Here is an 18,791-nt window from a genome sequence, read left to right as displayed (position 1 = left end):
ACCGGACACAAAACTGCAGCTTTCAGAGGTTGTGTCCCGTCACAAAACAGAATGCTGCCGGAACGGAAGACATCCTGATGCATCCTGAACGGATCTCTTTCCATTCAGAATGCATGGGAGCTAAATTGAAACTTTTTTTTTTTCCGATATTAGGATCTTCTGCCAGATCTCAATATCCAAAAACAACAACGCAAGTGTGAAAGAAGCCTTAGAATGCCCATCATTTGCTGGCCAGAGGTGGCCTGGATGGCGGGAATAGCTGAGCAGGCTGTGATACTCTGTTTATGAAAACTAGGAGCTACTCGGGATCGGAGCGACAGGACATGTTTTTTGATTATTTTTGACTATTTCTGCCTGAAGGGGAATTTTCGTTTTTTTATGAGTCAACCGCTTTAAGAGTCGCTCATTTCAAACTTGCAATATATTTGTGATATGTTTATCCTGTACTTCATGAAATATCCAGAGCTATTATCTTAAACATTTAATAACATTTTTTTATGCTTTTTATTTTGGTAGGGAATGTCTGACATGACTTATAGTCTTTCCAGTATTGCAGCTGCAGAATACTCAGATGAAATTAAATTGGACGAAAATGTTTTTTCCATGGCACCAATTATTAAACCCAGGCCAAAAATAATTACTCTGGACGAAGGGACCATTCTTTCCATTGCAAAAGCCAATATGTACAGCCAAATTACAGTAAGTATTGCAAACCTCAGCTGTCTGGATATTAAAGGATCAAGAACATAAATCACAGCAATGGTTTCTTTCAAGGATATTTATTTCAATTGGTAAGCGGCAGAAGATTTTTTATTTTTGTGCAAACGTTTTCGGCCGTATCTGGCCTTCGTCAGGCACTGTGCCGCTGGAGGTAAACAGGGGAAGATGCTGTAATATATAGAAGGAGCCTATGGCCGCCGAAATGTGTATATAGACGCGTATATAGATATTAAAGGAGACACACCATGAGGAGCTTATAAATGCCCCTTTGGTGTACTTTATAAATGGGATTTGTTTTAAATAGATAACGTCTGATTCAGGATGTGTGAGTTGTGTATGTTCCAGACTACCTAGGGCTAGTTTTGGCCCCGATAACAATTCTTACATTCTTGTGCCAGAACTGCTATTACAATTGCCAGATCCAAGCTGGGATTTAGAGGGAGTTTGCTGATACATTGACAGCAATGGGTAAAGCCAAGGTCCTGACAGGTGGGCATCTCCTCTGTTTTCAGTTAAGTGTGAGCTTTACTGTGCAACCTTATATATATATTATTTACTTTGAATGCATGTAGAATGACAAATTTAGGGGCACATTTATTAAAACCAGCGTTTTAGACGCCGGTCTTAATAAAGCTCTAAACTGGCGGTGGATCCGCTGCAGGTATGAAGAGGCTCAGGCCTCTCCATAACTTTGCCACATCCAGCAACAGTTCTAAATGTAAGACAGCTTTCCCTGCCGGCCCATCCCCACCATACAATTTTAGACCTTGCGTGAGCGAGGCGAATAGGCATATCTCAGCATAGTAAATGACCCCCTAAGTCACTTTGTAAATAGTCTAAATTCAAAATCTCGTAGCATTTTGTGTTCACAGCTCCTATGCAGACCTTTTGTGTTTCACCCCTCTTTAGTCTGATACCACCGTCATCCTCTCTTTTATCTGTACTTTTCTACATGGGCCAATTATTAGGACTGAGGATCAGACTGCACATGGGTTGTTTGGAGTCTTTTACCATGGAGAAACATAGGTCTGTATCGGAGCTGTAGACACATAATGGTAGGAGATTTTTAAAGGAGGCTATTTGCAAAGTTTCTTAATTTTTTATTTAAAGGCCATGGACCGAAATACTGTATGTTGTACGTTTTAGGCTGCAGTTTTCATTCCTCAATTCATTTTCAGACACCCTAATGTTCAGTTTGCAACCTGTACCTAGTTTCAGACATTTTAGACATTTCCCTCCCAGTAATACATGTTGGATGTGAGGTCTGTTTCTCCGGAATTCTACTGCACTGAAATATATAATAAGCTGTTGATTGGTGGATGTGAATGTGGTGCCATATCCAGATTAATCGTTAACTGATACAGACTGACACTTTGTCGTCTATGAGCAGATCCCATCTCCTTCATATCCAGATTAATCGTCCCTGTCCTTTGAAACGCTAAAAGTAATACTTTATTCAAATACAATGTTAAAAAAAGGCCACGCTACCATTCCACATTACCAGTGGTTGGCGTCCTCGCCGCTTGTAAATTGTGCCTTACCACGCTACCGGTGGTCGGCACCCAGATCACTGCTCACGCTCTGCGTTTGCTCCTGATGTCCCACAAGTGTGGAGAAACGCGTTGAGCATATAAAGTCAGGTCCAGTCAGTAGCAGGACAGCATTAGCGTATTGACAACATTAGGCTACTTTCACACTAGCGTTTCTATTTTCCGGTATTGAGATCCGTCATAGGGTCTCAATACCGGAAAAAACACTTCCATTTTCTCCCCATTCATTGTCAATGGGGACAAAACATAAATGAACAGAACGGAATGATCCAAACTGCATTCCATTCCGTTTGGTTGCATTCCCATACCGGAGAGCAAACCGCAGCAAGCTGCGATTTTCTTTCCGTCATGGGATGCGGAGCAAGACGGATTCGTCATGACCCACAATGCAAGTCAATGGGGACAGATCCGTTTAACTCTGACACCATCTGACACAATAGAAAACAGATCCGTCCCCCATTGACTTTCAATGGAGTTCATGACGGCTCCGTCTTGGCCATGTTAAAGATAATACAACCGGATCCGTTCATAACGGATGCAGACGGTTGTATTATCAGTAACGGAAGCGTTTTTGCTGAACCCTGCCGGATCCAGTAAAAACGCTGGTGTAAAAGTAGCCTTAGGCTAGGTCTACACGACAAATAGGGCGCAACGTTTGTCGCGCGACATGTTGTTGCACCAATGTCGCGCGACAATTTTTATAATGGCAGTCTATGGTGTCGCACTGCAACATGCGACATGCTGCGACTGCGACGCAACAGTCGCAGAAAAATCCATCTCGATGGATTTTCTGCGACTGTTGCGTCGCAGTCGCAGCATGTTGCATGTTGCAGTGCGACACCATAGACTGCCATTATAAAAATTGTCGCGCGACATTGGTGCAACAAAATGTCGCGCGACAAATGTCGTCATGTAGACCTAGCCTTAGTGAGCCCATGGTTAATCAGCAATGAAATAGGGATGGCTGATAGCAATGTGTGAATGAGGACTGATGGATGGATGTGGACTGATGTCCAACACTGATTGCGTGTTTGTGAATGGGTGGGCTAAATTCAGAATTTTTGCAGAACTCCTTCTCAGACTTGACATAGTAGCTGAAGAGATCACCTTGATTGTACACTGGAGGCTTAGGGCTCTTTCACACGAGCGGATGCCGTGCGGGTAATCTGCTGCTTGGAAGAGTGCCAAGCCCCGTTCCGGACAGCAGAGACACGGAGCATTAACATGATTGATGATGCTCTTTGCCTCTCTGTGACCTTTTTACTACAAAATCACAGTGAGATAAAGTTGTCACCGTGATTTAGTAGTTAAAAGGTCACAAAGAGGCACGGAGCATTATCAATCATTTTAATGCTCCCTGTCTCTGCTGTCCGGAACGGGGCTTGGCAATCTTTCATGCACGGGATCCGCTCGTGCGAAAGAGCCCTTAGGCTTCCTTTATTACAGCCGCATGAGCGTTCTCGGCACAATTAGGGATACGTAGAATTACATAGGATCCCCCACTAGCTGCGGCACGACACCTCAGTGATCTGGATACCAGCAGTCACTTGGATGGGGAACGGTGCACTTAGACTAATAGACACCCATAGGATTGCCTATATATCTGACTGGCATTCATTACCATTCCACCACTCCTCCATTTAATTTACTTTAGCACCGCATCAGGCACCGACACCAGGAGCACCCGTGATAATCCTGAGATTAAAGCAATACCAATTGGTGAGAGACATACATACATCCCCCACCCCTTCAGGAACACATCTGTCTTGGGGGAACGTGTTGCTATCCCCACCTGTTCTCTGCCTACAATACCCGTCAAATCAGGTTTTTTTTTTTTTGGTTTTTTTTTCCCTCTCTCTTACCCCCCTTTTTTAACATTGTATTCAAATAAAGTATTCGTTATTTTTACTTTTAGCGTTTCAAAAGGCAGTGACGAGTAATTACCGTAAGTAGAGACGCAAAGTATTGATATCTAAGTTCCTCAGTCATATCCAGATGAAACTTTTTTCGTTTAGTAAAAGCTCTTTTTTTAAACAAAACTAAACTTCAGTGCAAAGCTGTCCGTAGCTGTCTGCGAATAGTGAAAAAAATGCCCTTTAATACTTTTTTTATCTAAGTAAATTCATTCAAGAAAAGAGTTGGAAGGACACATAAGATTTCATTATTTCTTACTTAGGGCTCGTTCACATCTCTGGTAACCTAATCCGGCAGACTGTTCCCTACCGCAGTTTACTGGATCCGGCATTGCCAGATTCTACCATTCCCCTCCGGATCCCTACTGACTATAATGGGATCAAGCGGTTATCTGTCCGCTTTCCTGCATAAAGCGGCTTTTCTCCGTCCGACAGCTGGAATATTTGACGGTACAGGCGACTGGAAGCCAGACTTAGAAACGCACCTGTGAACGTACCTTAAGATAATAAGAACAAAGAAATATTTTCATAATACTTTGCAAGAATTCTATATCATTGGGAGTTGTCATAATAACTCATTACATTTTTATTTTACACAGATCCTAAACTTACACGGCAACAGTTTAAGCAAACTAAAGGAAATTTCAAAGCTTCATGGGCTTCAGAAGCTTATCATAAGTTTCAACGAGTTCACCAGTCTGGAAGATGTCTCGTGCTTGGTAAGATTTATTTGGTATGTAAGGGTTCATTCACATGACAGTGGAAAAGGCCATTAAAAACGCATACATTGTCAGTTTTTCATGGCTATTTTGCATCCATGTGTACATCCAGTTTCTTGCCGGATGATTTTCATAGGCTTTTTTTTTTAAGACCTAATCCCTGCAGTACCCTCGGTAAATATTATTTCTATTGTGGGACACAGCAAAGACCTTGGGTATAGTTGCTGCCACTAGGAGGCGACACTAAGCAAAAATTGTTATTTCATTCCACCAGTTATACCCATCCTGCGGACACTGACCTCATCAGTGTCCATAGGAAGCAGACGTCTGGTCTTCAGGTCTTGTTCTTTTTACGAACTTGGGCCCACGGTAGAATTATCCTCCTGGTTACCCACCAGGCAGCACAGCGGGATGCCCCCTAACATCCCCAGTAGACAGAACAAAAGAAAAAGTGGTGTGGAGGACCACCAAATCCTCCACCGCCCGCCAGCCTCAGGTGTTCACTACTTCGAGCACTATTCCTTTCCGTCCAAAAGGAGCGACTTGGGAGGCTGAAGGACTCTGCTGGAAACAAGGCTGGATCGGGAGTATGGGCATAATACCGTCTCCTGCCCAAGCTTGTGGCAGCCTCCGGCTCAGCTGGGGAGGGCCTGGCACATTTCCAGCTCACCAAAGCCTGACTCCTAGATTGGTTTTGGCCTTGGTCTTTTTCTCCAGCCACTGGCTCTCTGTTCTGGCTCCTCTTCCTCCCGGCTCTTGGGTGAAGACACATGTGTTCTGGCCTGCTCCTGGGACCCTCAGCTCTACAAACGGGCAGGCTCTGCCCTAAGTGGTACCCCTCCCGTCCTATATGCATTCTGCTCTCCAGGATCCTCAAGAAGCTCAAAGCAGAAGGCGTCCCAGCAATCGTCATTGCTCCGGATTGGCCCGGGCGGTCTTGGTACACCAATATGGTAGCTCTGCTGGTGGACGTCCCATGGCCACTACCTCCCAGAAAGGATCTTCTCACACACACAAGGTCTAATCTTCCACCCGCATTCAGACACACATCGTTTGACCGCGTGGTGTGGTCGATACCACCATCTTAAGGAATCATGGGTATTCGGATCTGGTGATCCGAACGATGATAATAGCTAGGAAGCCATCCTCCTCCAAGATATACTATTGCATTTGGATGTCTTTCTTTCTCTGGTGTGAGAGCCACCACTTTCATCCTTTTTATATTCCTCGCATTCTCGCTTTTCTCATATGCCTTTCTTGCTCTATAATGGTCCCCTGTATTGCCTCCAGTGTCTGTAATGGCCTCCATAGTGGCCCCAGTATATATAATGCGCCTGGTATATAAATTGCCCCATAGTGCAGCCTTTATATAAAATGTTACCATGTATATAATGCCCCCAGACCCCACATCCCCTTCCCCGACAAACGATAGGGGCGGCAAAATAATAAAAAGTCCTGCTGCCTACAGTGTGGAATGAATGATTCCGGGACTGCCTGTGGCAAGGTATTTTTTGTGTTTTTAACTAACTGCTTTCCACGCCGCTAATGTACCAATTTTTAACGGCCATTAGACGATTACACAACTGGGCCATTGATTTCGATGGTCCATCTGGCCGTCAAAATGGCCAAAAATAGGACTATTAACTGTCCGTTAAAAAAAATAGCCTTGTCAATAACCCCATAGACTGCAATAGTTCTAAAAATTGACGTCACACTCCCGTTTTTCATTGTCGTGTGAATGTACTCTCAAACTTCCTTTACATATAAATTTGCTTTGGATTTTATTCCGTCCAAAAACAGCCAGATAAAAAAGTTATTGCGTATTTTTATGTAACATGTTTTCTGAGACGTTTTTCCTCAATATTTTTTTTTTTTTTTTATGGATTTATTTTACAATGTTGTTTGTGTTTTTGTGGTGCTTTTGTACTAGCCAAGCCATGCATCTTTTTTAAGAGGGAAGTATGTAACCCCCTCTGATGTCACTTCCTCTGTAGATCGTTATACGAAAAAAGCCATTGGAAAAAAGTAATAAAACAAAAACGCAACACACATTGACACATGCGTCTTTTGAAGCAGGGGCAAAAAAAACTGTGGTGTATGGCACAAGAAAACAGCGGCAAATGAGCAAAAAACGCCATAGCCACACCATGCTGTGGACCAAAAAAAAAAACACACAAAAAGAAAAAAATGCATGTTTGTATTGCATTTAATAATTCCCATAAATTCACAGCTGAATAATAAAGTGATTTACAGACCAGATTGTCCTCATCGCCATCCAGAAGCTTTTGGCAAGGTGCAGGGGCTGTTCTGCTGTGATATTAGTTGTAATTGTGTCTGTATGCTGCTAAAGAAAACCTTATTCTGACTGTTCCCAATCATTGCAGCCCAATTTGGAATATCTGGATGCCAGCCATAACCGTGTGATAAGTCTGGAAGGTTTTAAAGGCATGAGGAAACTGAAGCACTTAGACCTGAGTTGGAACCAATTGACCAAGACGATGGATGAACTAAATGTCTTGTGCAGACACGCAGCGCACCTTCTCACCCTGAATGTCGCCCACAACCCTTGGCAGAAGGTCAGTCAGCCTTACACTGCCAACATTCACTGGCTGGACATACGCAAAACTGATTGCTTTGGTCTTGGCCATATATAGAGTGATTTTATTAGCTAGTGTCTAGAGATTTCATTGATTGCAATACATATGCTGAATGCTGTATTTATTGTGAGCTCTCCTTGTAAGGAGTCCAATATAAACCCAAAGACAAGAGCTTGCAGTGAGTAAGGAGATTAAAGGGGTAGTGATGACTTAATCTCACCATAGCTCATCATTCTCACATCAGCAGGGGTCCAAGGCCCCCCCGCAGATCAGCAATTTCAGGGAGCCGCTGCGCTCACCGAAGCTCTGTCGAGCAATGCAGATTTCCAAGGACAGCGCCGTACATCGTATTGTGGCAGTGCTTGGTATTGCATCTCAGCCCCTATTGACTAGGCCATGTGACCAAAGTACAGTGATGTCACTGGCCTAGGAAGAAGCTGCGATGCTCAAGGACTCTTCTAACAGCTGATTGACAGGGGTCCCAGGTGTCGCACCCGCACAGATCTGACACTGGTGACCTATCCTGAGGATAAGTCCTAAATTTCTTTTTCTGGATAACCCCTTTAAGAAGGCTTAGAGTGGCACTGTGAAGATACTTGTCACATCTGTGACAGGTCTCAGAAGGTCTGAAAGATGATCTACGCATTAGTGATCTGACAGCCTCTTTCGGTTTCACTTTGTCTGTGTGTTGCTGGTACGTCCACACCTCCTGTTCAGGTGTGGATCATGTGACCTTTACCTCGCCCTATTTAGTCTGACCTTTCCCATCACTCCTTGCTTGGGATAGCTTTATTTGGTCTTGGAAGAGCTGGAGTGTGGTTAATGCTGAAGTCCTGTTCATCCTTCATCCTCTGAAGTTAAGTGTTCCGCTTGTCGTGTTTTGTTCCCCCCCCCCCCCCCTTCCCGGTTGTTTACTAGGCCTCAGTGAGACACTAGTTCCTTCACCAGGGAAGGAACGGGTGGTCTCTGCCCTGTCATTATCTTTAGGGTATCTGAGGGTCACCAGGGTTTTCTAGGTTCCTGTGTATGGGTATCTCTACCATAGAGAGGTGCCCATACGGATAGGAGTTAGGGCCAGAAGCAGGGTTTTATAGGTGGTGACCCTTTTCCTTCCCTAGCGGTGAGGCCTAGTGTCTTTCCCCTTCCTTCTTGATTGTCTTTTGGTGTTCTCCCCTACTACATCCGTGACAATACCATAGCGCCCAGGAGAAAGGAGTGGCTTTAACTAAACAAAAGAGCTGCCAGCCTTTCTTGTGGGAAGGATTTTATTTTTGCGGCTAGATTAAATATTATTTCTAAATTAGGTGTTAATTCTTCTGCAAATATTTCTATGTATTTTTTACATCTTACTGTACATTGTATCTATATGCCAGTGGATATAGGTTTAGAATACCGAGTGCCTCTGCTCCCTAGATATTGTTTCATTGTTGCAATACATTAAATGTCAGACGGCACTTCGTTCCCACATCTCTTTATTCGGGGATAGATGGAGGTGAGTGGAGTCCAGACTGACACTAGGCAAGGTTTATATCTGAATGGGTTCATTGTCCCCCAGCACTTACGGTAACCCAAGTAAGCAAATATCACAGTATCAAATACTTTCCCTGACGCCGATAGCAAAGGAAGAATGACAGGAGGAGGTGCGGAAGTTGCGATACTCGTACCTCATTGGCTCCTATCTTGGAGGCTTGGCAAGTCAGTGGGTGGAGTGTTCTCCATTTAAACAATGCGGGAGTCACCAGCGCTACGGCTCTCATAGTGCCGGAGGCTCTACTTTGCTGCACGCACGCCATCAGAGGCGTGCAGCGTTCGCTATACTAGATTTATCAAGTCTGCTTGCACGATATCGGAGACAGGGGGGCATGGTATATGCTTCTATTACTACACACTCACCAGCAGAGTGATGTAACAATATGTCTGAACAACACCTTCTGTGTTTGGTTGCTGTATGCTCCTGAAGAAATACCGTTTAATATCGGCAGAGAAACGCGTCGAGCAAATAAATGCGGATTCCTATGTTCAGTTCTTATAGATCATTATCAGTGCAGAGCCGTGGTGACCCAGTGGTTGGTCCATCTAAATAATACCAGGGGTCTAATCCTTCACTCCAGGAGATGGATAGAAGGTCAGAAGGATAGACCGGACATTATCTGGTTTTGCCCTAGTCACCCCACTACCCTTGTGGGCTTTATGTAGCTCCCACATAATAAAAGGAAGAAGTTTTATGGTGGAGGGAAGTTGAGGAGATGGTATATACATACATTTTCTATACTCCGACTCTCACCACCAGCCTGATTGTTATATTTGGTGGAGAACCAATTTTTTATTGTTATTCAATAAAATGTTCTTAACGTACTTTATTCAGGCACTTAATATTTAGTACGTCAATTTCTCACTAAGGAAGTAGTTAATTAGTGGTTATTAAATATTTACCAGTGACCCAAATAGATATGCAATAAACGAAACCAAAAATAAAGCAAAGAATATTTTCCGACCTGATATGGTTGTAGGCGGGTATAGTGGACATACCATTTGTATAGGGTGTGGGACAGTATCCCTATTAATGTCCCTATCTCTGGAGCCCTGCCTACAACCGCCCTGATGGCCTACAACCGCCCCGATGGCCGCGCCGATAGGGCGGTCTCGTGCCTCCTGGATTCCCTAGGGATGTATTCCAACAGTGTGGAATAGTGGCCTAAATATATCTTCCTAGACTGCTATAAGTTATTAAAAATAATAAAAAATAACAATTGTGCCCCAATTAAAGTGACGTAATCCACCAAATAATATACTGCAAAAAAAAATATAATAATTAATCTAGAGAAATGCATAGCAATAATGAAATTGCGATGTGTCCTTAAACAGTCCCAACGCGTTTCACCCCCAGTTAATTTAAGGCTCCTCAGGGGACACTCCAACAAAGAAAACACCTGTCACCTCAAAGATTGTCAAAAAAACATAGAAAGAATAATTGCAGATACTAGGAGCACAATACTCGGACAGACAGATAACCGATATATCAATCAAGGTTCAGTTTGTGATCTGTACTGGGATGGCAGCAGATACAACAAACATACCCATTATGTAAATATCTCCTCCAGTACCTATGATGATAGCATTACTCTCATAGGTACATTCCCCTACTCGAATGTGCACCCAGGTGGATTAAACAGAATAATAATCATCAATGAAAACACTGCCGATATATTCTGTTTTGCAGTAAATAAAAATCGCATAGAATCAGTATAAACCATGCCGGTGCACTATGGGCATAAACACCTGGTGCAAAGCACACCCTGGTTTGTATTATACTTGCATGCCCATCACTGATAAGGATCGGCCCGAGTCAGATGCATTGTAGGTCCCACGGGGAGTGGAGTGGCTGGCAGAAGTGTCCGCAGATGAAAAGCATCCGGATAACGAGTATTGTGCTCCTAGGATCTGCAATTATTCTGTCTATGTTTTTTGACAATATTTGAGGTGACAGGTGTTTTCTTTGTTGGAGTGTCCCCTGAGGAGCCTTAAATTAACTATGTGAAACGCGTTGGTCTGTTTGAGGACACATCGCAATTTCATTATTGCTATGTATTTCTCTAGATTAATTATTATTATTTTATACATTTTTTTTGCTGTATATTATTTGGTGGATTATGTCACTTTAATTTGGGCACAATTATTATTTGTTATTATTTTTGGTAACTTATAGCAGTCTAGGAAGATATATTTAGGCCACTATTCCACACTGTTATACATCCCTTTGTCGGGGCCATCCTAGGGAATCCAGGAGGCACGGGATCGCCCCTATCGGGGCGGCCATTCCGTTTGTAGGAGGGGCTCCAGAGATAGGGACATTAATAGGGATACTGTCCCACACCCTATACAAATAGTATGTCCACTATACCCGCCTACAACCATATCAGATCGGAATATATTCTTTGCTTTTATTTTTTTTATTTTTTTCCCTCTTTATTGCATATCTATTTGGGTCATTGGTATTAAATAATAAATTAAAGGTTATGTTTTAAACTAGTGGTTTTCAGTGATTTCCTGAATTATTCACCACTATTTACAATAGTACCCTTGGACGGGTTTATGTCCTTTCTGTGAAGTCTATTAAATATTTAGTAATATCTATTGGTAAGGCCGTCTGGACCTGGAGATTTGCCACATTTTTAATAAATAAAAGGTATAATCTTTTTCGGCTCCAACTAAACCAAAGAGTGCAGTAAGTTGATAAAGCATATAACAGGCTTTCTTCTATAGGTAGGAGCTGCTTAAAGGGATTGTCAAAGTTTTATTAGGGACAGCGGAGAGGTGGGTAAATACATAAAATAACCTTAAACTCACCTTCCTGAGGTCCCTCTGATTCAGAGATGCTGCTCTATCCTATTAGCTAGGCAGTGATGTAATGTTTTGGCTACAGTGGTGATGTTCCATATACCGCTGCAGCCAATTACTGGCCTCAGTAGTGTACAGTACAAGACCGTTGAGTCCACGTGTAGTATACGGGACATCACCACCGCAGCCAAAACATGACATTATGGCGGCAGTCAGGTGGTGAGGACAGCGCAGTGGTACTGGAGGAGACTTTGGAAGGTGAGGCTAAGGATTTTTTTATTTTATTTTATTATTATAACTGCTTCCCTGCAGTTTTCCCCCCAAACACTGGAACTCAAACAACCCCTATATAGGGGTTATCTCATGAAGACAAACCTGTTCATATATCCTGTTAGGGCATATGGACATCATTTAAGGTGGATCTCTTGTTCGAAACCCCCCTTAAAGGGAATTTGTCATAAAAAAAAAGACATATTGTTTAAATCGCGTATTTATGTTAACATATTTTTGTTGTTATTTTTAATTCTCCATGTCATTATCTATATTTAAACAAAAAAACATAAAATCCTGCAGTTTTCACACAGGCCATTAACCCTAATAATAGGCGCTACTTCTTGGTCTGTACAGATCACTTTACTGCAGTTATCTGCTTATCTATCATTCTAATCCTGCCTGTAATGATATCACCTCTGTATATAGATACGATGGGCTCCACCATGTCTTCCTTTTCTGTAGGACTAATCATTCTGGTGGATTCCAGCCATCTTTGAAATACAATACATTCATCTGAATGGCCCCCTTGAAATAATACTCACTTAGGCTCCATTCACACGTCCGCAAATGGGTCCGCATCCGTTCCGCAATTTTGTGGAACGGGTGCGGACCCATTCATTTTCTATGGGTACGGAATGGATGCGGACAGCACACAGTGTGCTGTCCGCATTTGCGGAGCGCTGTCCCGATCTTCAGGTCCGCAGCTCCGCAAAAGATAGAACATGTCCTATTCTTGTCCGTTAGGCATTTCTATAGGGGTGCCGGGCGGGTGTGTTGCGGATCCGCAATTTGCGGGGCCGCAACACACCACGTACGTTGTGAATGGAGCCTTACCCCGTCAGTAGCCGATGCAGGCAAAATGGTTGGCCGATCCCCGGGGAAAATCAGCCATGTGCCAGGAGTTGATGACCCCAGGAGCCGTGTCCTGAATGAGACCACCCCTTTTAATGTTATAGAGACTAATACGTTAACTATATAAACAGTATACATTTGCGACAGTCTTAAAATGCCCAGAACATAATGCTGATTGATGCAAGGAGCAGAGAAAGCTCCCTTATTAGTTTTATTATACCAAGTATGGCATGTGTAATTACGGTATGCCTCCTTATCGCATTGCCCTGACAATACTCCATTACAGATGATGCCGTAATGTAGCATGTTACAGCAATCACACAGGATTCTAATTGCTGTATGTCCTAGCCAGGACTGAAGAGCATAAAACTCAACACTGTTTGTTTGTATCTCATTGTTACACCTGTGCAAAAAGAACAACCTTATTGGATTTTGAACAAAAACTCAATTACTCGGTTTCACCTCTCCTACGGTTGTCACACAAATTTAGTGGGGGTTTTATGTCTAATGGCCTGAGCAACACTAGATTTTCTGTGTATTTTTTTTATATATTTTTTTGTTACAGTCTGCATTGTGAGCTCTTCTACCCTCCGTATTGTACAAAATCCAAGATTGAACGTCGGAAAAGAAAATCTTTTTTCTTTCTTCCGACTTTAATAAGGATGTCATCATTTAGCTTGAGACTAACAATTGCAGTAACCCCCTTTTCATGAGTTTTGAATGAAGCGTCTTGAATACATGACCTAGTTTCTTAAAGCCCCTGAGAGGCGACACAATGCGATGTTACTTCTGTGCTTATGTGTAATAAACATTCTCATTATGTTCACTTAACTGCAAGACCATCACAAAGTACAATAAAAAGTTACATGCGATAGAAGCCATTAGCTGACGCGCTTGTCCTTTCCAAGCCAGCTTCGGTGCGTATGGCAGCCATTGGAAGATTGAAGTCGCTGACTCATTTGGACGGAGTGCACATCACCAAAGAAGAGGTTTCCGGATCACCAAAATTGTTGGCTGGGGCCCGAATTACACCGGTAACGTTTTTTTTTATCTTCTGGAATAAATGTTGTACTGTTTAAAGGGGTTTTCCGAGATTTTAATACTGATGACCTATGCTCTGGATGGATCATCAGTATGTGATCGGTGGGGGTCCGACACCCAGGCGTTCTCAATCCGGGTGTCGGAACCCCACAGATCAGATACTGATGACCCATTCAGAGGATAGGTCATCAGTATTAAAATCTCAGAAGACCCTTTTAATGTCATGTTTAGCAAAGAAAAAAATGATCACATTACAAAGGGATTTTCATATTGTATAAAGTGATGGGAAATCGCATAGACCCTCTTCCAATCTGAGAATGCCCCCTTCAGTTTTTCCCTATGCAGCACCCATTGTAAAGGAACCGCGCCACAGCCCCACTCACGTGAATAGGCCTCCTGCAGTCTCTTGCACAGCCTGGTGACCGGGGCGCTGCCGTTCAGGGAGAACATGGTAAGGCTGGACCAACCAATAGGGCAGGTTCCCTTTAATAGCCACGCATTCTGTACCTCTCCCCCAAATGTTGTCTGACTCTTTAAATCAGTGGTGGCGTTTGGGCACTTGGCCTCTGAGCGGTTCGCCACCATTGCTATTAAACTATCTAAAGCTGGCCATGGACATTAGATAGATGCTGGTTCATGGTTTCAACAGCAGCAGTTGAACAAACAATCATCTGGTTAACGACCATTTCGCAGACATTTTATGTATGATCTGTTTCTATTACAGTTTTATCAATACAATTCTCAAATAGTTAGACAAAAAGCATATGACACAGCGCAGTGTGTCCATATCAAACCGCAATTATGTAGATAAACATTGTTATAGAAGTGAGCTTGGCATTACTACCATTGCCTGTAGTCATCTCGTCTATTTTGGCCCCTCCTAACTGGGCATAATTAGGGCTAGTCCAGAACAAGATCTGGAAAAGTAATGATCAGTTGTGAAAAAGGGAAAAAGGAAGGCGAAAAAAATAAATAAAAAAAATCGGTAATAGGGGAGGGGAAGGAACAAAAAAAAAGGAGGGGCGCTATTCATCTCTGTATAATCATCATTTACTGACATCAGTACACATCAGCTATAAAAATATTCACAGACATGTCGGTGGACAATGTCTGTTCACGTGCATTATATTTGGTGGTGCACTGGGACATTGTCTTGGGGGACACTGCTGTATGACGATCTAACCGGTGTAAACTGTGATTGGAAAGCACACCTTTGCAGTCCATTATAATACACACTTCATCTACTGTAGACCCACATTTTGAAGAAATGACCCAGTTTGACAAAGAGGTTCTGCAGCAGCTGAGCGTATTAGAAGCAATACTCCCTACAAATAATTTATATTAAATTCTCCTTGGAGTGCTGTGACATATGGTCAAGGTACTCCTCGGTCACTTTAATACTATGAAAGCCCCTGCAATGTAACCAGTATCGCATATCCACACTGCGATGTGGGGTTTGAGCTTTGTGGTTTTTTTTTGTTTTTTTTATATTTGTGTTTGAATATTCATTTAACCGAGCTGTTCCTTGATGTAATGAGAATTACATTTCTGCTGTTTTTGCAGTCATTGCTAGAGATCAGCGCCAGAACAGACAACGTTAGACCACGTTGCCTTAGTCTACTGCCTTCTGCTCAGATCATCTCTCGAATTAGCAAGAACTGCCTGGATCCATATGCTGAATTTAATAGCAGCTGGTATCATACGGTAAGAAAAACATGAACATACAGGCATTATTTTGTATATGCTTTAGATTTTTAGAAGCCAAGGAAATATTTATGGAAAATATTGGCACAAGGATTTTCAGTACCGCACTGTAAACATATGTATGCGGTCAAAGTTCATGTTTCTAATGCTGTTCGTTTTACAAGTATTGTGGGATAGACTATGGGCTATGGACACCTTTGGGGACAATTTTTTATGATCACATTTTACTTATTTTGGGCTAAAAATTAGTTTTTCAGTTGGTCTTTACTAAAAAATTTCGGCCGTTTTTGAGATATAGGGGTTAAAAATGAGTCTGTTTTCAGAGTATCACTTCTCAGTGCCGACAGCTGATGGCCCATGCAAAGCCTTATCTCTGATCTCCTGACCACATAAACACTCCTTTAAGCCATATTCTTATCAGTTTGATGAAAGTTTAGCTATAATGATTGTTTATGAGGCCAGGAGATCAGAGCTAAGGCTTCACATAAGTCATCAGCTGATGAGACTGGGGTGTGATACTCTGCAAACAGACAGATTTTTAACCCCTGTGTCTCACAGATGGCTGAAAATGTTTAATAAAAACCAAATTAAAAAAAGGTTATTAGCCCAAAATGAGTAAAATAGGATCATAAAAAATTGCCATGAAGGTGTCCATAGCCTTTAAAGGGAGTATGTGGGCAGTTTTTTTTATCCATTCTAAACTGTTACCACCACTAAATAGGAACCAGGGGGAGCAATGCAAACATACTTTTTATTATCAGAGGTAGAGTGAATATGAACTTTTCTTATAACAGGTCTGCTCCCTAAGTGCACTGGAGGCAGAATTTCACTGTGAAGTGCTGTGTGACATGCTCACTGCATTGAGCTGCATCACAGCCCCTTCCCTCTGCTGTGAGTGACAGCTGTAGTGGTCTCCTGATTGGATGCTACACCTGTCAATCAGAGGGGAGGGGCTGTGAAGCAGCTCAATGCAGTGAGCATGTCACAGTGAAGCTCCACCTCCTGGTCACGTGCAGAGCAGAACCTGGCAGAATAAAAGTTCATATTCTCACTACTAATGAAAACAAAAGTTTCACGAAAGGTATGTTTGTACTGCTCCCTTCGGACCCGGACTAGTACTGTCAGCAGTTCAGTATGGGGAACTCCCTTTATTATACATGATAATGGAGTGGTGGCTTCTTAATAAGCTTTACTTTGCATGCAAACCATTGGAGAACTGTGACATACAGTACAGACCAAAAGTTTGGACACACCTTCTCATTCAAAGAGTTTTCTTTATTTTCATGACTATGAAGGCATCAAAACTATGAATTAACACATGTGGAATTATATACATAACAAACAAGTGTGAAACAACTGAAAATATGTCATATTCTAGGTTCTTCAAAGTAGCCACCTTTTGCTTTGATTACTGCTTTGCACACTCTTGGCATTCTCTTGATGAGCTTCAAGAGGTAGTCCCCTGAAATGGTCTTCCAACAGTTTTGAAGGAGTTCCCAGAGATGCTTAGCACTTGTTGGCCCTTTTGCCTTCACTCTGCGGTCCAGCTCACCCCAAACCATCTCGATTGGGTTCAGGTCCGGTGACTGTGGAGGCCAGGTCATCTGGCGCAGCACCCCATCACTCTCCTTCATGGTCAAATAGCCCTTACTTTCAAAGTTTTCCCAATTTTTCGGCTGACTGACTGACCTTCATTTCTTAAAGTAATGAAGGCCACTCGTTTTTCTTTACTTAGCTGCTTTTTTCTTGCCATAATACAAATTCTAACAGTTTATTCAGTAGGACTATCAGCTGTGTATCCACCTGACTTCTCCTCAACGCAACTGATGGTCCCAACCCCATTTATAAGGCAAGAAATCCCACTTATTAAACCTGACAGGGCACACCTGTGAAGTGAAAACCATTTCAGGGGACTACCTCTTGAAGCTCATCAAGAGAATGCCAAGAGTGTGCAAAGCAGTAATCAAAGCAAAGGGTGGCTACTTTGAAGAACCTAGAATATGACATATTTTCAGTTGTTTCACACTTGTTTGTTATGAATATAATTCCACATGTGTTAATTCATAGCTTTGATGCCTTCAGTGTGAATCTACAATTTTCTTTTTTTTTTTTTTTTTAAATTCTTTATTTCTTATTTTGTAAAAATAACAGCATTATTGCATGTTGAATCACATACTTTAGAAAATAATAGTCGAGACCATGCCGACTGATATCATGAAGCATAATCCAACAATTTACAAACAAATATAACACATACGTCTGTGTTTGGTGTTCAGCCCATGGTGACAATAAGGCACATCGATTCATCAACAAGAACCATACAAAAATCAAAAAGAAAAAAGCCATAGAAAATGTAGCCATAGCATAAAAATAAAAGAAAATTTAACTGACAATGACATGAATGGGGGGGGGAGGCACAAGACGAGGATACAAAAGGAAGAATTGAGGGGGAAAGGATTTAAGGGGGGGGGGCAGGGGTGGATAAGTGAGGAGTATAGTAGTGTCCGGCCTAGACTCTTAGGACAGCAAATTCTGATACTCCGCGGATTCCTGAAAGGTGAACCAAGGAGACCACATATCTACAAAAGCTCTGTTACGACCTTTCAAGGATGCTGTGAGTTCCTCCATTCTCCGAATCTCTTCTACTTTCTGAATCCACATTCCCACAGAGGGAGGCGAACCAGACTTCCACCTCGCAGGGACACAAGCTCTAGCTGCTATAACCAGATAACGTAGACAAGATCGTCGAAGTAATATCAACGGCAAGTCCGAAAGAAAGAGTAAGAAAAACTCTGGAGTGTTAGGGATTGAAAAGGGAAAAATTGAGGCCAGGGCCTTTTGGACCGCCTCCCAGAATGGTTTAACTTTGTCACATTGCCAGAAAATATGCAGAAGGGAACCTTGGTGGGCATCACATCTCCAACATAGAGGAGAAGCCGACGGAAACATTTTTTGAAGACGGGTAGGAACATAATACCACCTCGATAGTAATTTGTAACTGGCCTCCTGATATTTACTTGCAATGGAAGATTTATGAGTAAACTGGAATATTCTAAGCCACTGGTCGGAGGAGATATCCCTCTG

At 42.5% G+C, this 18,791-nt stretch overlaps 1 protein-coding gene across 1 annotated transcript in view; it reads left to right on the top strand.

Moving 5' to 3' along the window:
- Nucleotides 1-18,791, top strand: part of LRRC9 (leucine rich repeat containing 9) — a 126,335-nt gene that overhangs the window by 46,154 nt on the left and 61,390 nt on the right. Inside the window, exons 16-20 of the mRNA XM_040411210.1 lie at nt 517-699; nt 4,783-4,902; nt 7,287-7,478; nt 13,871-13,996; nt 15,567-15,707. Of these exons, the coding sequence (XP_040267144.1) occupies nt 517-699; nt 4,783-4,902; nt 7,287-7,478; nt 13,871-13,996; nt 15,567-15,707 (762 nt within the window). The remainder of the gene's footprint in view (nt 1-516; nt 700-4,782; nt 4,903-7,286; nt 7,479-13,870; nt 13,997-15,566; nt 15,708-18,791) is intronic.

This window comes from Bufo bufo, chromosome 11 (assembly GCF_905171765.1).
Source record: "Bufo bufo chromosome 11, aBufBuf1.1, whole genome shotgun sequence".
In the NCBI taxonomy this organism is placed as follows: Eukaryota; Metazoa; Chordata; class Amphibia; order Anura; family Bufonidae; genus Bufo; species Bufo bufo.
Note: the sequence above shows the minus strand (reverse complement) of the source record. Positions and strands in the feature narration are given on the sequence as shown.